Consider the following 21,937-nt stretch of genomic DNA (forward strand, 5'->3'; position numbering starts at 1 on the left):
GATAGTGATTGAAATTGAACTTTGGGATCCTATTATAAATGATTTCAGAATTTTTTCTCTTTTATGTAATTTTACAATTTTGGTAATCCTTTGAGAATTAATCCTTTGATTACCTTAGTTATGGAGTTAAATGTGGTTAAGTTAAGGGAGACCTTACATTAAAAGTTAGATTTGTGCATTGAAGTTAGATTCTACATAATTCTATGCTGTTACGCCAATTGGCTATGGCAAATGACATTGTAGAGTGTTACCTGCAATGGATTTGGAGTTTGACCACAACAGTGTGTTGTGCAAGGTTTCTTCAATAGATGGTTCTTTAATCGTGGTAAAATGCTCCAGCTTTATTATATTGGTATTTTTCCCTTATTTTAATTCTTTCTCAGTGCTAAACCTTTATCATGTTTTAGCAATAATTCCTCCTTTAATTTGAAGTGTTTTCAAGGGTTGTTGTTTTATAATCTATTTTTAGGATCCCAATCCAAGGGTTTTTGTTTTTAAGAGGTTTGTAGCCAAGGTTGATCCTTGTTTGCATAAGTCATTATAGAGATCATAGCAAATGAAGCAAAACCATGATGAGGAGATGAAACCATGGTGAGGAGCTCACAGTGAGTAGACGAAACTATAAAGAACCATGAAAGAAGAACATGGCTAAGAGTGCAAAAATGAGCATGAAAAGGAAGTGCCTTGAAATTGAATATAGTTTTACTAGCTCTATTTCTTTTTATAACACTTCTTAGTTCTTTATATATAATACTTCCTCCTCTAACTTCTTAGTTATTTTTTCCTATGCCAACAATCTTAATTTTTCCCATACACATGCTCTTATCATTGAAATACTAGCATCTCTCCTCAAATCTCATAATTTATAACCTTTGTATGAAAGTAAATCATCACCACAAGCATTGCCTTAAAGATTAATTTGCTGTGCTTTAAATTATTTTCATAAGAATTCATAACCTCTTTTTTAATGAGTTCATAAAGGTCATTCTTAAACTTTTATTCTCATTCCTCTATTGAGATCATAAGAAATTTTTAAAAAAATACCTTTAGGATTTAATTATGCACCATTATAAAATAGTAATATTTTATTCTCAAAGATTCTTAAAATTGAAACATTATTATTTTGTTCTTAACAACAAGCAACTTTTAATATAAATATCTCAATTCAGAGGAAACATTACTCATATAGCTTTATCTGGCACACACAAATAGTTCTACTCTCTATGACTTTTTTATTCTCTACCTGTTTGTTAATTTGCACCTTGTCAAGGTTGTTTTTCTCATCATATATTAGGTATTTTCACATTACCTCTTTTCCTCCAATAGTGTAAGACACTACTTAGAATACTCCTTTCAAGCTAGCATATGAAAATTTCATAATCATTGATTTGTTTAAAATAAAAACTATGCAACCAACAAGGGGTAGGTCATTATAATATGGAGAACCAAGATTTAAATCCTCATTGGAAGATTTGCTCATATTAATATTCAGCTATGTCTCAAACAGAATTGCCTCTAAAGGAGAACACCTGTGCACAATAAAATAAATTCACACAAGAATTATTTACATAAATAAATATATAGATAAACATTTAGATCAAAACAACATTAAAAATGATTTGTTGGTATATATAGGCCGTTAGTTTTTTTTTTCTTTTGAATTAGAGGGGCAAGCACTAATGACTAAGATTACAAGTGGGATTGAACTGCAACCTTCCAATTATAGAAATGTTTACATGTTACTAGGTTATAAGGCCATTGGCTACTTGTTAGTTATATATTTGTCTCCAATGGCTTTTTTATTCTCTACCTGTCTATCAGAATTACACCTTATGGAGGCTTGTTCTTCTCATTTTACATATTAGGTATTTTTACATTACCTCTTTCCTCCAATGGGTACTAAGACAATTTAGAATACTCCTTTCAAGCCTGTGTATGAAAATTTTACAATAATTAATTTGTTTGAAATAAAAAAAACTTACCCAACCAATAAAGGTTTAATCTAGTAGAGAATCTAGTCAATTATAACATAGCGAACCAAAGTTTGAACACTCATCAGGAAAGGTCCTGACATTTAATATTCGACTATATCTCGAATAGAATTGTCCTCAATATTAAAACACATGTGTGCAATAAAAAATTCATGCAAGAAATTATTGTTTGTACAAACATAAATGGAAAATAATAAAAAAGGATTGAGATTTCAATACAAGGTAGAATGTAGGACTTCTTTTTTTATTTATCTCCATCCTTTATGTTGTATTAACATCCATCTCCTCTCAGTGGTTGTTGATCGTGAAAGCAAGCCCTCGTTGACAAGATTTTAATTGGGAGAATGGCAATGATGGCATCAGAGGAGAAAGAGTAGCACTGAGAATAAAAAACAATTGAAGATTCATCTATACACAACTATAATTTCATCGATTCACTGGTATATAGATGAACATTCAGTTATTTTCGACCCTCACATAGTTTTTTCTCTTCTAAGAGTCCTCATTGCCATTCTCCCTATTTAATTTTTCTTGGCCTATCAAATATCTCAGACATAGAAATTAAATAATGGCATAATTGGTTGAAAAAAGAGTCAGACACCTCATAGATATTTAGATTCTCTTACTAAACAATTTCATCTGTATCTTCTTTGAGACTTGTTTTCTTGGCAACTCTATTTTAGCCCCAATGATATTGATATTTGGAATATAAGGGAAAATATTTCAAAAGATTTGGAATTTCCAATACAGATTTTCAGAGGTCTATGTTGCTGACACTTCATTTGAAAAAAAAAATGATTGTATGTCACTACAAAATGAAGTATTAAAACTTGAAAATCTTTGTCAATGAAGGTTGAGTCTAGTGAAATGGATTGGACCCTCGTAATGCAGCAAACCAATATTTGAATTCTTATTGGGAGATTTAGTGTCCGGCCATAATTCTAAGAGGATTGCTTTGATCTTATAAGGAAAGGTTAGAATAATTGGCATTATAAGATCAAAGGTCACGATATCCTTGCAGGTATTATTTAGTACTTTATCACTTCACTTATCATGTTTCACATCTCTTCATCGTGAACTCTTCCATATTTGGACTATAAGAAAATGTTCTTGCATCCCCGTTGTTTGAAATAATCTAACACTCATTAATTTAAGGGAATTACAAGCAACCATTACTATCTCGGCTGGAATGCTTGGCACATACTGAATGTCCTGGTTTGTTAACTATCTAACCTCCATTCCTAGCTCTTTGCTTTTCCCATATGCAATAGTAGGTGGTTTTGAAGTAATGCTACATAAAAAAGTCTGTGAAGTCACATTCGTTTACAACTCTAGGACTATTTCTATTGTAAAAATTCATTGCTTCTTTACCAGATACTGCATTCTGTGTAGCTCTCACGAATTGCAGGCTTTGGGGCTTCTTCTTCTTCTTCTTTTCTTAAGTTGGGTGGCCTATGTATGTGATGTTTGAAGAAACGCAGTAGGGAAAAATAGTATTCACTTCCTAGGGCACCACATTCTATTAGATGATTGGTTTACTAACCACATCCAATAATCCAGATGTTTGGATTCCTATATACCAGTAAGACGTTGAAAAGTTTCTAAATTTCCATTTTTGTCATAATCTGCTGTAAAATTTTAGGTCTAAGTGATTTAGTATTTTTTTTTTATATATACCAATTAGGTGAGTTTGTTCTCAAGACCTTACTGTTACCAGCCAGGGCCAAGGCAATATTTTTCACTGCTTTAAATATAAAATTTTGATGTCTCACGATTTTTCATTTTGTTTTTTTATGTTGGACTTGATAATGGAACTCTTTGTATCTATATATCACCATCATGATGGAACTCTGTGTTCACCATTCTTTATTTTTAGCTGAGCAGGATAGACAATGAAATCAGACTCATCAAGCTCAAATAGTCAAATGCCAGTGGTGAAAGACTTCAATATATCAAATCGAAGTTCCTTTCCCGGCATCTATCGGCTGATCAAGCTTTTGGACAAAGCAAGGCATGAAGACAAAACCCGATTAAAAATTAATTAATTCAAGTGGCTAATATCAAGTTGAGATCTACAAAAATATAATTTTAAATTCCTACACTTGCTTTTATTTTATCATATGCTCCCTATACTTTTTTTTTATGCTCTAAGTCTCTACACTTTTATTTTTCAGCATTTTAAATCCCTACAAAGTTCTTACACTTTAATTATTTAAGAACTCAAAACACCGAAAAACAAAAAGTATAAGAACTTAAAACATCGAAAAAAAATGCGAGAATTATAACAAAATTCGAGTAAAGTGTAAAGACTTAAAATTATATTTTTTCTTGGATTTTATCAAGTTTAGGAGCTCACATCACAAACATAAGAAAATTTTAAAAAGTTCCTCGATTCACAATTTACTACTAAGGCTTGTATAGCCATATTACTCGTTCTTGGGTCGATGAATCTACAAACTTGTCAGACGCACAAACAGATATCGACATAGAAATACTTCATCAGCTCAAAAGACTCACCCCTTTATTCATTGCCTTAAATTACATGACCACTGCAAAATGCACATTAACATGTTATCACAGTTTGAGTCAAATGGAGTTCAAATTAGCCACCTAAAGGCTAAATACAGTTGAGAAAATATTCTACGAGTGTTCTTTTTCCGTGATAAAAATAACAATTTCAACTAAAAGGTATAGAGACATGCTTGTAGTTCAATGGAAGGCCATGTACACAAAGCTAAAATTCAGCAGCTTTCAGCATATGAGGGATTTTTTTTGATGGAGTCGACGAAGCCACTGCTAAGAAGTCTCTCCACATATTTGCCAAGAATATCGACCTCCACATTTACCTTCTGTCCAATTTTCTTCAAAGGAATCACCACGTTCTGCTGGGTGTAAGCGACCAGCATGAAATTGAAACACTCTTCTTCATCAAACACATCCACCACAGTCAAACTAGTCCCATCCACAGCAATGAAACCTTTAGGTACAATAAATTTCAGCAACTCCTTCGTTGTCTTCACTTTGACCCACAACGAATCTCCCTCTGGATCCATCGAAACAATCTCCCCTGTGCCATCCACATGTCCCTGAACAAAATGCCCACCCATTCTGCTGGTGGGGGTCACTGCCCTTTCCAAATTGACCAGCGATCCCGCTTCCAACTCGATCAGAGAAGTTTTCCTAAGCGTCTCCGGAGCCAACCCAACCATGAAATCAGAGGCCTTCAGATCGAAGTTGGTCACTGTAAGACAGGTACCATTGACGGCGATGCTGTCCCCAAGATTTACGCCTTCGAGAACGGTTTTTGCTCCTATCTTCATGTCGAATCCGCCGTGATCGGCGACACGTAGCTGCTTGATTGTGCCCATTTCTTCAACGATGCCCGTGAATAGGCATCGAATTGTGCTTTGACGACGGGCTATGGGTTTGCTCAACGGCATGAACGCGCGCAGGATGGGCGGCTTGGTAATGTAGTTGAATCTACAATCGATGTTGGATGTCTGGGTTTTGGGATTGAGGAATCCATGCATTGGAAGAATTCTCGGAGTTTTGGATGAGAAGGTGAGAGAGCATGAAGCCGCCATTTTTTATCTGTTTCGGAGCTCCAAGGTCCAAAACCGTGGCAGCACAATCTTTTCAGCAATGTAAGGGCTAAACTCCTCCTACCCAAGTCTGATCCTGGAGTTTTGACTTTCAATGTAATGACGAGTCGATAATAACAGTCTTCTTTGGTTAACCAAGAAAAATCACAATCTTGATAAGGCTTTTCTGCTTAAAATTTTGTCTCCCTGTTGCTATTGATTTCAGGTGATCTATTGTAAAAGAAAAATGTCTACCTATCATTATTTATGGAAAATATGAGAGAACAAAAACCTAGATTCTACCAGTTCAGCGTCCGACTGCTCAGTTATTAACATAGATTCTATTCGTGTTATAGAATAATGTTCAAAAATAAAAATTTAACATTAAAAAAGTTATTTTTTAATACCATTCACTTTTCTTTTGTAGTTTTATGTCTTTTTTTTTTATTTTAAACTTGTGATGTAATTTTTTTAGATTGAATTGCAAGGTAAAAAGCTCACTCCTCAATTAATTCTTTATAATCTCGTTTAAGATGTCGCACTTTAGAAATTAGACTTATAATTTAAAATCAAATGCCAAAAATATTTTTCTAAAAAATTTTAAATTCTTCGCAATGACCTTTTTCTTTTTTTTTTTTTCCTTTTTTGCTTTCTAAAAAAGAAAATGCAAAACTTGCACTTCCGCCGCTACTGTTGTCAGTATAAATGATATGTAATACAAATAATAAACACCATAAAACTATTAACAAGTTTAAATATAATGCAATTCACAATTTATTGATACAACCACACGTATACAAGTTAATTGATAATAATACAAATTCAAACTTCAAAGTTCAAACACCATCACAGCCATGCTGCTTAAAAAAAAAAACCATCACAATTCATAACCATTATTATAAACTTGAATCATGAAAAAACATTAAATTTAATTATAACTAAAATACTAGAAATCTCTTAAATTTTGAGTTCGGTTCATCATCTTTAAATAGCTGCACTTTTGAGATTAGAGTACTCTGGGCTCAATTACATAAAACATGTACATTAAAATTATTCTTTATTTTTTTCAGCTTCAAGCTTTCAATGAAGTGAAAAAGTCAGAAACAAAGGCCACTCATGAAGCAAAGTGGATTTGCTATTAACTTGTAGGTGTACTTTATTTATATTGACATGTTCGTTGATTGCTTATTCAGATGGCAAAAGTCACGGCTGGAAAAAATCATAGCCCGGGGGGACGAAACAGGATTAAATAGCAACAGGTTCTAAGTTCTATGGTTTCAAATTCAGACAGATCTGTAACGGAGCAAGCTCATATAATCACCACCCAAAGAAAATACTGGGGAAGAACTGGCGAAGGACGCACCTGGACGCTGGAGCAAGAACGGTGTGAAGACTGAAACTCGACCAGGGCAGAAACGGCGTCGAGAAGCGAGGACGAGAGTTGCACTTGAGATTTCAGATCGGTGCAGCACGACGGAGGAGTGATGGAGGGAGGCGGCGACGGCACGCCGAGGGGCGAGGGTTTTATTCGGAGTTGAGACAGCGAATGCGAAGCGGAAAGCGTAGCGAGAGTGGCGGAGTGGGAGCCGCGGGCGTCTAAGGAAGAGCTTTTATCGCCGGCCGAAATAAGGGGAAAAGCTTTTTTTTTTTTTTTTTTGGCATTTAATATTCGCAATTATAAAGAAAACTATGGGCCGTTTTCCGTTAATTGTTTGGCACAAGTCATAAGAAGCATGACCCTGGCCACCGCAAAATTTTAAATTAAAAAATTGTATAAAGAGCATTTTTCATTCTGTAATTTTATATAAAATTTTAACTTATTTTTTAATTTTATAAAATAACTTTTCAATCTTCTAACTATAATCATATTAATTTAAAATGATAATTTTTGTGTAAATTATTATTATTTTAACTTAATATATTAATATTTGAAAATATTTTTGTTAACATTTAAAAATTTAATGCCAACATTTTTATTAATGAATCTTTCAAATTGCAATTTTCAAATTGAAAATAATAATATTAAACTTAAAAAATTGGAAAAAAATATTTTATATGATTAAGAGAATAAAATAAAACAGTGTGGAGTTAAAAAACAAAAACGAAAACGAAAGTTCACATTTGCCTTTTTTTAAAAAAAGTGAGCAATCCTAAGAAGCATGGTAGCCATGCCATGGCCAGAAAATTAATTTTCTTTAATCCATGCCTTAGCCGATCCTAAACCCAAGTGTTACTTGATAAAGAACATAAAAGATATACAATTTAATTGAATAATCATATAATACAAACAAATTATTGCATACAGAATTAAAATGAACTGCTCAATAATTTAAATATTCTCTTAATACTTACGCATTATTTAAAGATTTTGGGCATCGTGAATCGCACCGGTGGTCGTGGGAGCATGTTTTCTTCCACCCAACATGTTTTGAAAGGCTTAAATAATAAACATTATTTAATTGTTATTATTACTTACAATTGTTATGTTTAATTGGAATCTTTAATCATTAAATTCATTTTAAATAAATTTCTTGAATCTAATTATTTTTTGAAATGATTTTTTTCTTAAAATTACCTTTCAACACAATATATGGTGAGGAAAATCAAGATTTGACGGGAAAAACTTAAATTTGAAAAAAAAAATTCAAATCCAAACAAATAATCTAGAAAGCTCATTTTGGAAATGAATACATTATTCATAAGTAATAATATATCAGGTTAAATTTTTTATATAAATAAAGAAAATTAATTATTTGATCCCTTAATTTTTAATAGGTTGTAATCCAGTCTCTAAACTGTAATTCAGTGCCTTTTTTTTAGTTTTAAATCAATTGCAATTTAATTTTTAACCTTTAAATTATTGCAACTTAATTTTTATAATTTAATTGTTAAAACATTAGTCCCTTACTTATGATTAGTAAGTTATGAATACATTATTCATAACTATTAGGACATTAACTAGACAAATGATTCGTAAGTTATGAATAATGGTTATTCATTTCCAAATTTGCAGGGTTTTTTCAACACGGGGAACAAGAAGAGCTCAGCTTAGCATCATACACAAATGTCGAGAGGAATTCAAAACCGAACAATTGATTTGATTTAATAATTTAAGTCTATACATCAATCATCACAAGACAAACCTCGGAAGCTGATCAACTTGACTCAGTACTCTCAGGTGTGGTAACAGAGTCCACTTGAGTTTCTTCTTCATCTTCTGCTTTGCCTTCAGTCTCCACATTCTCAATCTTTGATACACGAAACATAGCCAAATGGATATCCCCTGGCAAACATGAAGGAGCTTAAGCTGCTATAACCTTATGAAGTTATCAACAAAACCCAAAGGATTCTTTTTTCTTTTTAATGTTGTATATGTATGGCATGCATCTTCAGCATAATTCATCTGTTTGAGCTGTCAGACATGCAGACATATTGACTGAAAGTACGTGCAAGAGAAGGAATGAGAAAAAACATGAAGTTTTAACATGGTTTGGTCTCTCAAAATACACATATATCTACAACCCCAAAAGGAGTTATAACGCCGCATCTTTATATAACTTAGTTCTTTAATGAAGAAATTACAAATTCCTTACACAATTTTGAACGCAAAAATCGTGAAACTCTTTTTACTAATAACAACTGACCAATTCTTTTGATTACATTCATGTATATTCCGATGTTGGGTTGTGATGCTGAAACCACTTCATCACAATTATCTAATGCTCCAACTAATCCTCCCCTTCTCTAAAGTCATGAACATTCTACTTTGTCTGAAAATAAACAATCCATTCTTTATTTCAACTTGGGACTTGAGAACAACTCCCATCAATTCACGTGAATCAAAACACATCATGTTCACGTCACGCATGAGAATAGAGATGCATCCTTTTTTGCAAAACAGATCTGATAACTCAAAAATGGAACTATGTTTGCATTCAAACATCTTACACAACACTTCTAGAATTATACCAAGACACTTGTATTTTTGTTGTGTCACGGTATTTTTAACAAAATATTCAATCTTAAAATTTTAAGATATCATGGTGAGCCAATAATAATCAAATCTTAACTTTCAAGGTTCAGACAATAGTACCCAGAGAAAAACTTTAAGCTACCATGAAAGCAAAATAATAGTCTAATTTCTTTCTATTCTATACTAAACTCTGTCTCACGCCATTCACTATATATAAGCTCACACGTCAGACCCATGTTGGGTTGTGTGATTTGTATGGTTGTGTTTAACCACCTGTAGTTGATTGATTGTGATGGAGAGATAATTATTTACAAAAGGGGATCTAAGGAAAATAGAGGCAAACGTTATTAAATTTTCGATTTAACTGAAGATATATGTTTGAGAGGATACCAAATGTAATGCAGCTTCCAGAAGACACAGTAGCAACCACTCCGGGTCTCAGCTTCTTGTCATCAACGAATGTTCCATTGGTGCTATCCAAATCTGTGACCAGAAGATCCCCTCCTTTCTTCTGAATGCGTGCATGCACACCAGAAACTGAAAGTTTAAAGATCAATTTAACAATAATGCAATCTGCTCTTGTTGATTAAGGATTTACACAAGAACCCCAAAAAAAAAAAAAAATCCTTGTGCTCTCTGAAAGTGGGCATAAACCGATTTTGATTAAAAATTTAAAATAGAAGGATTAATTCAGCTAAAATATTTGCAGGCATGTAAGCTCCATTTCTATGTCCCTATGTCTCTCCCACAGAATTTTTTCATAGACATTCTCAGCAAGAGAAAAGTATCTAGTGTGTAACCTTATGCAATATGCTCAAAAAACTTAAACTTTATTTTGGAACATTTTTAAAGTGAAACTCAATTTTTTATTATTGTTTAATAGAGAAAAAAATTCCGCTCTAGTTTTCAAATCCCAACAAAGTCAGTGATTTTTGACTAACAAAGATTCATTTGGAGACAAAAAGACAGTTTTACCCTTTTATTATTTCATTAGGAGGGCATTAGAAGTGAATACTACAGCAACAACAAGTCTTATCCCACTAGGTGAGGTAGGCTACATGAATTGTACGGCGCCATTGTACTTGATCATTCACCAAGCTTTTAAAAATATTGTTAAACAAAAGGTTTTGATCAACAACTTCCATGAGTATTCTCTTTGGCCTTTCTCTTCCCTTCTTAACAAGGCTAAAAATTATCCGTTTCACTCTCCTCACTAATATCTCTCGCAGTCTTCTTTATATATATCCAAACAATCTCAAATGATTTTCTACCATTTTCCCCTCAATATGCGCTACGCCCAATTTTTCTCATATATGCTCATTTTGGCTTTTATCTTTACGTGTATGCACACACACCATCTCAACATTTTCAACTCTACTACTACAACTTTATATTCTTGCTATCCCATTAAAGCCTAACATTAACTACCATATAATATAGTTAGTCTTATAGCAGTTTGATGAAACTTTCTTTTAAGTTTATTAGGTACCTTACAATTGCAAATAACCCCTTTAGCCTTCTACAATTAAACCACTCAACTTGTGTTCTATGTGCAACACCCCCATCAATATCCCCATCATGTTGAATAATAGCTCCCAAATATATAAACTTTTCAACTTGAGATATAATTTGATCTCCCAATTTCACTTCTAAATTACTACTGATTGATCTCTTATCAAAATTATATGCAAATATTAAGTCTTACTCCTATTCAGGTGAAAACCTTTTGACTCCAATATCCTCCTTCATAACTCAAGTTTACAGTTAATCTCTTCTTTTATCTCCGCAATAAGGACTATATCATCCCAAAAAGCATGCATTTAGGGATTTTTTCTAGAATATGCTTAGTCAAAACATCTAGGATTAGATCAAACAAATAAGAACTCGAAGATGATCCCTGATGTAGTCCAATCCTTATAGGTAAAGCCCTTTGTTTTACCGCCAAATGTTCTTATACCAGTTATTGCCCCTCTTACATGTCTTGCCCCCTCATATAGTGCATTACTTACGAGCGATAACCTAGCATTAGCACAAAAACATCTATTGTCCATAGCCATGTGAGATTCAATAAAATTTTACACTGGCTGTTGAAGGCCTAACATAACCCTCCTCCTTTACCTGAGCTTGGGACCAATTATAATCATAGGCAAAGTTGTGGCATTAGAATACTTTCGTAAAATTAAAATTGAATTTCACTTCAAAAATCAATGAAATTCAATGGAATTATACAACGTTAAAGATTTATTTTGAATAGATAAACTAGTGATTGTTCAATTGAATTCTTGATCAATTTGATTCCAAATGCACCCATAGAATTAATAATCAGGATTAGGAATACCTGTTGCAACTGGAATTACCAAATCAGCTTTCTCTGGAACACGTCCAACAGTCACATCACTCTAGAAAATATCCAGAACAAGACAGTTAATCCACAGCATACTGAAGCAGACAAGAATTTTACTGGATATATCATTACTTACAGAAGCAATTTCATATGCACCTGGCATCTCAACCTTGAAGCCTATGTGCCTTGAATCACCATCTCCTATCACATGCCAAACATGTTCAAGATTATATTTGCAATGCTGATACAACACCATGTGAATCTCTAAACTCGAAAGAAAATGTTGACATAAGTCCTAGACACAATATATTTACTGTGCAGCATCAAATCATGTTTTGGTTTGACATCCAAGCAAGTAGATGGTTAAATTTTGGATGGAGTCATGGAGAGACATCACAACAACAACAACAATAACAACAAGCCTTATCCCTCTAGGTGGGGCATACATCATCAACAACAACAACAACAAGCCTTTATCCCATTAGGTGGAGTCGGCTACATGGATTGCAAGACGCCATTGTGCTCTATCATTTATCAAGCTTTTATGACTATTATTAATTAAGAGATCGCGTTCAACAACTTCCAAGAGTGTTCTCTTAAGCCTTCCTCTACCTCTCTTAATCGGACTCAAAGTTATATGTTCCACTCTTCTCATTGGTGCCTCCCTTGGTCTTCTTTGTACATATCCAAACCATCTCAACTGATTTTCTACCATTTTTTCCTCAATAGGTGCCACCCTCACTTTTTCGCATACATGCTCATTTCGAATTTTATCTTTACGTGTATGTCCGCACATCCATCATAACATTCTCATCTCTACTACTCCAACTTTATGTTCTTGCTGTCCCGTTAGAGCCCAGCATTCACTACTATATAACTTTTAATTTCATTTTCTTAAGGTGGGGCATACATCACAACAACAAAATTGAATCATTTTTGAAAATACAACAACATTTCCTACTTTTAAACTAAATGATCATGTTAAAACTTGGGACCCTTGAAGTTAAATCCTGTAAGAGAATAACATCTAAGGATTGGTTTAAAACACAAGCCTCTTTAATACACTAAAACTGTGCACTTTTGATTGAGGAACTCTATCTAGAGCACAGATGTAATTGAAGAAGGTAAAGAAAGACCTGAAAAGTTGTAGTCTCTATGAGTACAAAATATTATGTATAAGATCAACAGAAAGAGGATAATGCATTCATCGACAACCATCCAGGAAATTCCTAATGTAATTATCAAGTCACTTCTTTTGCGCACCTACTACATGATACGATTACTCATTAACCACCACAGATTTAAAGTTTGTATTCAAAACAGAAGCACGGGCAATGCCAAGAAAGCATTAGACACTACAAATAAAACCCAACTCATTAAATCATACGACAGGTATTTTTTGCAAATGGCTATCAGCAGTAACAGGAAACTCTCATGAAACTCAGAAAATACTAATATAGGATAAGATATCACTAAGCTCAAATACTTTCATTGACAATCCCCTATTTACTGATGGATTAACGCTAAATTGCCTCTGTTATCAAATTACTAACTCCTAAATCCCAAATGATTACCAGAAAGCAAGATATTAAATAATATTTTCCTCTTTTCATAATGCATTATTCTTCACCAATTGAAAAAATTTACTTCCCCTCAAGTTTTGAAGTGAAAACGCCAGGATAGCAGAAGTGTATATTTCTGAGTTGCAAAGGGAAGGAAAGAGAAGGAATGCAAGGAAAACATGAGAGGAGGGAGGGGAACCATGGCTAAATGATAATTTCCATACCCTTAGTGCTGGAAAACTTTAAGCTCCGAATTCCCCTTTTTTTTGGGGAGTATGGATGATTTGGAAGGGTTAGCTCAAATTTTCCATTCTCTTGTCTATAAACTCTCAAACATACTCTGAAGAAATTAGGAGATGCTCATCACTGTTCTGTTGGTGTCTACTTCATTCCACATCGGATAAGGATTGAGATATCTTGAAACATACAAGTCCAGATACCAGGAGGAATATTTTGTACCTCCCTCATCCCAACAAGGGGAAAAATTAGAAAGAAATAGAAATAAGTCTCCCACTGCTAATGATGTCACTTTCCCATCAACATAGCATTTCAATTTTCGGAAGCTTCCAGTCCCAGAAGCCGAATAGACATATGGATCAGGATTAATTACATAGAACGCAAGAACACCCAAAACAAAGATTTATCAAGGTTTTTCCTTCTACAGATGACTAAATTGAGTAAGAGATACAACTGACCAACAGGAACAAGAAGCCATCTTTCTGCAGCTTCGGTAGGAGGGGTTTCAGCTTGTGAAGCATATAAAGCCCCGAGGCTACTCTTGTCCTTTGCTCTGGAAGGACAAACTGAGAGAAATCCCTTTGGAAAATTACGAGTTGCAGAAGTACAAGCTACTGAAGAGGCATTGCAATGGAAGAAGATTGCGGATGAAGAGGCAGAGGAGGAGGAGTGATGAGCTTTAGGAATAGTAACTAGAGGAAGAGATTGAAGTATGGTTTCCATAAGAGCAAGAACTTGCCGTCTCCGAGAAAACAATAGGACCTACTGGTTGTGTATGGTATGGTTCAGGTCATCATCATCTTGAGGTTGATTTGGCTAGTGAGTGAAGTGCTTCTTCCCACCCTCTATTCTTGGGCGAAGGTACCATCACTAAATGTACTACAACATATCATTACCTGAACTAATATCCTCATTCCGGTCTTAATTACATAGCAAGATTACTCTGACTTATTCCATTTAAATATACATAAAACTGGCAAAAATACATTACTTTTAATTTTTTTTTCTTTCATTGAAATTAATGTTAGTAACAAAATGTGCTTAAAAATTAAAAAGCTTACAAATAACTTCATGCGATTAAAGAAGGGCAATGTTAGAAAAATAAATTAACTACTATATTTTTACTGGGTTTTAAAGTTTTTTTTTTCTATAATTAGGACGGAAGGGAGTACAATATAAAATAAAGTTTATAAGTTATATTATTTATGTATAATATCACACAAATATTACACAGTCATCAAAGCCATATAAACGAAAAAAATCTTCCCTAATTTAGTAACTTCATCTAAACCTCAAGATTGTGCCCGCGGCATAAACAAATATCTTTGCATTAATGCTCTGTCATAATCATAACATCTCTAAAAAATATTTTGAACCGGAAAAAAAGCGTTTGATATCATTCTTTTGTTTAAGTATGTTTCTAATAGGTATTATAATTCATATTAATCGGATTTGATCGTCATAAATGCGATACATAATCTAACTTTTTAAATTATGATTTAACTTTGGTAATACTTTCATGTAACAGAAATATAAAATACCGCTCACAAAAAAAAAACAGAAATATAAAATAATATATAAATAGAAAATAGAATATGTAGTCCGGATGATAAAAAATGACGAAGTTTGATGTTTGGTGTGCCTTTATAGGACAGGATTTTGGAGTATGTGGCAACCATTTAATGCCTTGACGAGGAGCCGGATAACTGATAACAAGCATATCACCAAGTGGAATATGGTTGGATTCTTTTTTTGCCATATAAAACAGACTAGTCACGGGCTTCACAGTTTGAGTTCCATTATTCATTTTATAGATTTTTCCTTGCCTATCGTACCAAAAATAGCAATGGCTAAAAAATTTTTGGGCCTGAAAAAATACAGGCTAGAATGCAAAGCTCAGAATTCCTAAAAGCTAAAGAATCGGACTGCAGTGTGCTTGTGGAACTCATAAAGAATGAAACTAATGCCAGGTCATCACGCAGCCTAGTCTTACTTCCGATTCTTGACATGCTGCATTGGAATTGAAGTATAAATGTACAGCATGTGGCTCGCGAGCAGAACCAAGTTGCAGAGTTATTGGCCAGAGAAGGACTTGCTGCTCCTTTTTATGATATAGCTCCTTCCTTTTTGACAAACTAGGTTAACTCAATCCCCCCTAGTGTAATCTCTCTATTTTTGGGACACTTTTACTTTGGCCATCTCTTGTACCCAAAAAAAACTGCCCTTTCACAAGTTAATTAGCTCCAAATCTTCCTGTTTTCACCATCAGACAGTTCATTTAACTGCCAAGAATTGTACCAGCTTAACCAAAAATCTTAAGTTCAAGCTCTGAAAATGCAGTTGCATTGTAGGTAGAGCTTCCACTCGAAAAAATTCCGACCCAGCTCAATCCTGATTAGTCTGAACTCTGTTAAAAGTCCCCTAATCTGAAGGTGGGATAGACTCAGGATATCAACACATAGAAGTGAATCCTATCCAAGAAAACTCGCAACCAAGATGTCTCCACCTTTGAATCAGCACAAGCTCAAACTCCTCACTCTTCAAAACTACTGTCCAGTGTCTACTTTCTAACCAAAATTCTAGTCAGTAAGCCTCAGTTAACCCTTGGTAACTGGAAAAGAGACATGAGAAAAAAGAATGAAGGCGGTTAAAAAAAAATATTTTTACTGTGCATGATAGGTGGCCAAACGACTTAATTGAAATGATAAACTCCCATGTTCATGAGAAAGTTTTCCTATTTCCATTCTCAATTTGTATTGAACAAGCCACTAAGTGTAAATCTGATTCCAGATTTTCCGACACCTAGAATGTTACACATAAATAATGTCAAAATCGAATGGTTGGGGATTCCCCCCCCCCCCCCAAAAAAAAAAAAAGGCCATGAAAATAAGCAAGTAATGTCTGTAAATATTGAAACTAAAAGTTTTATTTGCTCCGAATTTTTATTTGAAGACTCCAATTAATGGTCCCCTCTGGTAGGGGAATGGACCTTGGCAAGAGCAGTGGCACTTCATATTCACCCACCTTTGATAAAGGCGTTGGAAGATGCAGGTTCTCTGGTGCAATGTTCACACAAAGCTGCCTAGCCACCTGGAAGTGCCATAAAGACCAGATCAGTTCAAGGAAAAAATCAATAGCTTCTTTCTTCTGTGAATTGATTACATTTAGGGCTTAAACAGAATTTCTTCTGTGAACTGATAACATTTAGGGCTTAAACAGAATGAGCAAAAAATAATTATTATTATTATTATAAAATAAAATCAAACTCAAAGCTAAAGCCTAACAACCGATTACTTATACACCAAATTTCACAACCTACAATCATAAAGCTTAAGAATAGGAGGCATAAGAGGGATTACATGTGAGATGTCACTGATTTCTTCAAACAGCTGTACATTTGTAAAAGTACCAAACAAATCAAGCATATGGGATTAGTCTAACTTCCTTCCAATTGGGGGTCTCCCCATGGCATAAGAGGGAGAGAGCAGGAAGTTGAAAATATCTGCTCATAGAAATTTGAAATTTGAATGGCAGTTCCAGGTAAGAATTATTTATGAAATAGGTCATTTCATATTTTTTTATTGTCACATCAAGGTGCTTTCTTTCTTTTAATTCATTTTCCTTTTCTTATTTCTTGGTTTCTCCTTAAGGCCTTGTTTGGTATAATGGAATGAGGGGTGATGGAATGAGAATGTGAGAAGAAATGGCCCATTACCTCAGTTGAGGTAATCTTCATTCCATCACCATACCATGGGAATGGGATCCATTCCTCAGGAATGAAATTTTATGAACAAAAATATCTCTGGTTAATAATTGTATATACACAACTATCCCTCTTATTTTTGCCCTAATTTCACAAGTCACTCCGTCCAGCTCTTGCCCCTCCCTTCAGCACCTTCTCTGTCACCAGCCTTCTTCATGGCTGTCCAACCTTCTTCTCCATCAATTCTTGCCGTCTGGCCTTCTTCCCGGCAACCCTTGCCATCCTACTCCTCCTCATCCTTAACCTCCTGGGCACAGTCATTCGAATATTGCAAGTTGCTGCCCAGTGACGGTCACTGCCTCTTCTTCCTTCTTTCCGATGTCACAAGTCTCCACCTTTGTCGCTGTTTGCATATTCATCATCGTTCACAAGCTTTTGTCACAATCCTTCTTCATTGACCTTCCTTCATCACCATTTTCATATCTACTTCATTACAAGGTTTCCCCCCTTTCTAATCTTGCATATATTGATCTAATGATTCAGGTATTATGTGTTTAGATTTGAATATCTTGATGGATTTGATTTCCAGAAGTGAGAATATCTGGATTTTGATATGCAATCGTGCCTCCAGTTACTGCCATGGTTGAGGAAGGTCAATTAAATGGGAGAAGGTGTTGGGTTGTGAACTGTAACCGTGGATTTGCTTCCCCTTTTCTTTTCCCTTTTTTGGCATGAGCAAGGGTAATATTGTATTTTGATATTATAATTATAAATATTAAATAAAAATTATTCAAGCATTCCCATGGCAAACCAAACATGTTTTTAAAACTCATTCCCATTCCCATTCCAGTTCCATTCCTTCAAAATTCATTCCAACTTACCAAACATAGCCTTACTCTACCCCCAGCAATCCACCTTTCCATGGAAAGGATTACATGTAAGATGTCACTGATTTCTTCAATTCAACGAATAAAGGCAACAATAATACAGCAAAAACAGTCCATCCAAAAAATAAAGGTATGAGTTGGAATCTGAGGTCAGCCTTCCTACGTGAAAAATCAAACCAGAAAAAAAAAAAAACATGCAGACAAATTGACTATATCATGGAAAATATGCTCAGCAGACTGAATTGTTAATATCATGAAAAATTAAATTACCAAGACAAACTATTATTACCTCAGCCACAATAACATCTTTTGTTACAGCTGAACGCAATTCCAAGGGCTCATCTTTCTTTTCACGTGACTTTGCTTTCTGGGCGTCAATGATCCTCCGCAAGACCTGGTATTTATCACATCCAGATCAATGTGAAAAGAAATACATTTTTGTGTGACACAAGAAGACAACTAGCTTGTCAAGCTAATACTACACTTTTATCACATCTGAGAACAGTTTTTCCCCCATAATTACGAAGGAGAATAACAAACATAAAGAAACTATGATCGAGGGAGAAAAATGATGTGAAAAACAGAATAATAGACATAGTCTTCATCAGTGATGAAAAGATCTGAAGGTTAAGCTGCTACTAACCAGCTTGGCTTTCACGAGGCGTACTGCTGCCTTTTCATACTCTCTCATTTTAACTTCTTTTGAATCTTCAGATAATTTAACTTCTTTTTCTTCTTCTCCTTCTTCTTCAGCAACAGGTTTGTAGATCTGAACCGTTAATGACAAGAAACTGCTAGTGAGCGATGAATAAAAGCTAAGGAGCCTGGCTGCTTAAATATGGTTTTGAATTAAAATGACAAAAATTAGATCAAGTAAGGGTTGTGTGTGTGTGTGTGAGCGCGCGTGCGCACCCCATGCATATAGCAACACTAATCAAACATGCATCTTTATATATGAAGAAATTGATTTTTCGTTCAAAAAATGTGTGTGTGTGTGTGTGTGTGTGAAGAAATTGACAAGAAGTCATCATATTCACAAGTCACGATATCGTCTCTAGTTAAAAATCAATCTAAGAGCTTCTGCATAAGATAACAAATTCCACATAGAATAACAAGTTCCTTCAACTTGTATTGATGCAATTTACTTCATTAAGTTTTGAACTGAAGAAAATAAGAAGATTGCCAATAAACAGTTGTCAGTGCCAGAAGGAACAAGCATAATATCTTTATTCTATACTTCACACAGGCACATGCACACCTAAGGTAAAAATAAGATTCACCAAAAATACATGAACTCTTTAAAACAACAACAACAACAAGCATTATACCACTGAGTGAGCTCAGATACATAGTTTACACGATGACATTGAATTTTATTAGAAGATATAAAAAATAATATTAAAAAAATTATGTTCTCTCACGTAGCAGATATTTGACAGAAAACTGGAAACATATAACAACTCAATTCAGAAGATTGTAAAAAGCACAGGTCTGAAAAAGCACAAGAGTAATCTTAAACAGCAATCCATATGTTAAGTAAATACGCTAGGAAGTCTCGGCACCAGATGACAGAGATTTTCTCCCTCGTGTAATTTGATGAATATTTGTTTGGATCAATTCAAGCACTGTAGAGTTAAATATCCATAATGATAAATGACCACATTTTAAGGCCCAGGATACAAACATCAATTTACTGATGAGATTAGTTCAAAAGACAAAAACCTTGCGCTGCTCCCTGATGAGATAAGCAAACTTGTCAGTATTTGGCACAGCAAGTAGCTTGGGCATTAGGTGGTTGCGAAAATATCCAGGAGCAACTTTCACTGTCTCACCTGCCTTCCCAAGCTTATCTATATTCTATATTTGCAGTTGCAACATCCACAGCAAGAGAGAGAGAGAGAGAGAGAGGATACACAAATTAATTAAAAGAATCGAATACAGAAACAAGAGGATAGAAACGTATGATGTTCAGTTGTAAAACGCATATACTTATCAAGGTTAATTAGAGAAACTGATAGTAAAGATACAAGAAATAAGGTTTTTCAAAATACAAAACAACAAAAGAATATAGACTTCACCGTTGCAAGGATGACTTCCAGTTTTCTGTATCTAAGTCCTTGACAAGCGTATAGCAGTGGGTTAACCACAGTATGAGAAGAGCTTTTGGGGTTCGCATTTCTAATAATATGCTGAAGAGCGTGTCTGCCATACGAAAGATAACCCATGAAGTTCCACAGTATCAAAACTACAACACCTTCCAAAGGAATTAGAGGATGTCAGTGTGTAGCTAAAAAATTGAGTACATTTGAAGTCAACCCAATGACGGCGGCCATAGGAAAGAGATCTCACCATGGACTTCGACAGCGGCCAGAAGAGGGCGACAGTGAGGGAAGCGAGTGGCGACGGGCGCGAGGCCTGAGGGCGATTGGAAGACCAGAACTGATTCTGTGCTGCCTTCCAAAACCCTCCAAATTTTTTGGCAAAAACCAAAAAAAAAAAAAAGTAAAAAACCCAAAAGAAAGAAAACCCTTCAAATTTACCTTTTAATTGTATTGTTAACGCTATGGTTGGTTTGAGGGGATGCAGGGAGGGGAGGGGAGGGTTTCTAAGCTACTTTATTCGGTTTGATTAGAGGGGAGGGGAGGGGAGGAATTTTTAATGATCCTTTGTTTGGTTTAGGAGGGGAGGGGAGGGGAGGGGAGGTAATAATTAAATTACCATTATACCCTTGTACAATAATTTTTTTTATCTTTTTATCACACAAATCTATTTTACATATAAACTAAAATTGTATAATTTATTTTTAAATTACCCTAATCTTGTCAATTTTTTTTTCTTCTTCACCCCAAATAAGTAAATTAAATAATACTATTAAATAATCTTATTAGTAAATTAATCTAAATATTAAACAATACTTTGTGAAAAAAATCAATGAAACTAATGATTTTATGCCCCCAATTTACACAAGACAATGCTAGTCTTTAATAACAATTGAATAATAATTGCCATCATTAATAACAAAATATATTGGGTAATAACATCTAATATATTGATCATGTTTAAGAATCACATTTTGACATTTAGCTAACAAAATATACAAAAATTATTAATAAAAGTCATCATCTAATTAGAACTATAAAACATCCTCATTATCACATCCTTTCGTACTGGTGCTGGACATTGAGTTGCTGCTCTAAGCCTATCATTATCAGCCATAAGAAACCAATATATGTCAGGTAATCTTGCAGCATCAATCCCACACTCTTCAAGCATTTTCCAAATTTCTTCACCTGACAATTGTGGCACCTTCTTGAAACTTTGTCCTATCATCACATTTCCTTGTTGAATTGCCTCAGCCACAGCTAACACTGCTCTTGTCAACTCATTTATACTAGCCTCCTTCTCCTTAGACACCCTTTTTGTCTTCTTACTACATGCACTATTAATAGTGGGTGAGTGCTCTTGATCAGGTGAGTTTTCTTGTCTCGGTGAGTTTTCTTGTCCATCAAGCTCAACATTAATTGTGGCTCTATTTTGTGAGACAATATTGTTAATGTCATTGACGGTTTCAGTGACTTCTTCCTGAGAACGACGTCTCTTTCTCCACTCACGGGCTGTCTCACTCTCATCTCCATTAGCTCTATCTACTCCATATAATA

The 21,937-nt window shown here is 34.5% G+C and overlaps 3 protein-coding genes across 5 annotated transcripts; all 3 read right to left on the reverse strand.

The window, feature by feature from the left end:
• Positions 1-4,486: 4,486 nt before the first annotated feature.
• Positions 4,487-7,212, reverse strand: LOC129296354 (riboflavin synthase-like). 2 transcript variants are annotated; one of them, XM_054934952.1, is made up of 2 exons: positions 6,936-7,212; positions 4,487-5,669 (listed from the first exon to the last, which is right to left on the reverse strand). In XM_054934952.1, exon 2 carries the CDS (start codon positions 5,573-5,575, stop codon positions 4,733-4,735), a length of 843 nt encoding a protein of 280 aa, XP_054790927.1. In that variant the 5' UTR covers positions 5,576-5,669; positions 6,936-7,212; the 3' UTR covers positions 4,487-4,732. The 2 variants fall into 2 exon arrangements, with proteins under 2 accessions (XP_054790927.1, XP_054790926.1); XM_054934951.1 differs by having other exon boundaries at positions 4,487-5,803.
• A 1,330-nt stretch (positions 7,213-8,542) lies between these two features.
• Positions 8,543-14,564, reverse strand: LOC129296356 (uncharacterized). 2 transcript variants are annotated; one of them, XM_054934955.1, is made up of 5 exons: positions 14,147-14,563; positions 12,026-12,090; positions 11,884-11,944; positions 9,936-10,082; positions 8,543-8,855 (listed from the first exon to the last, which is right to left on the reverse strand). In XM_054934955.1, exons 1-5 carry the CDS (start codon positions 14,409-14,411, stop codon positions 8,728-8,730), a joined length of 666 nt encoding a protein of 221 aa, XP_054790930.1. In that variant the 5' UTR covers positions 14,412-14,563; the 3' UTR covers positions 8,543-8,727. The 2 variants fall into 2 exon arrangements, with proteins under 2 accessions (XP_054790930.1, XP_054790931.1); XM_054934956.1 differs by lacking the exon at positions 8,543-8,855 and adding an exon at positions 9,119-9,342 and having other exon boundaries at positions 14,147-14,564.
• A 1,820-nt stretch (positions 14,565-16,384) lies between these two features.
• On the reverse strand, positions 16,385-20,810 carry LOC129296359 (uncharacterized). The gene is made up of 6 exons (XM_054934960.1): positions 20,628-20,810; positions 20,357-20,532; positions 20,001-20,135; positions 18,922-19,047; positions 18,568-18,672; positions 16,385-16,778 (listed from the first exon to the last, which is right to left on the reverse strand). Exons 2-6 carry the CDS (start codon positions 20,501-20,503, stop codon positions 16,614-16,616), a joined length of 678 nt encoding a protein of 225 aa, XP_054790935.1. The 5' UTR covers positions 20,504-20,532; positions 20,628-20,810; the 3' UTR covers positions 16,385-16,613.
• Positions 20,811-21,937: the final 1,127 nt, after the last annotated feature.

The sequence above is a fragment of the Prosopis cineraria genome, unplaced genomic scaffold (genome assembly GCF_029017545.1).
Source record: "Prosopis cineraria cultivar Desert tree isolate PC_DT_omini unplaced genomic scaffold, ASM2901754v1 PC313, whole genome shotgun sequence".
In the NCBI taxonomy this organism is placed as follows: domain Eukaryota; kingdom Viridiplantae; phylum Streptophyta; class Magnoliopsida; order Fabales; family Fabaceae; genus Prosopis; species Prosopis cineraria.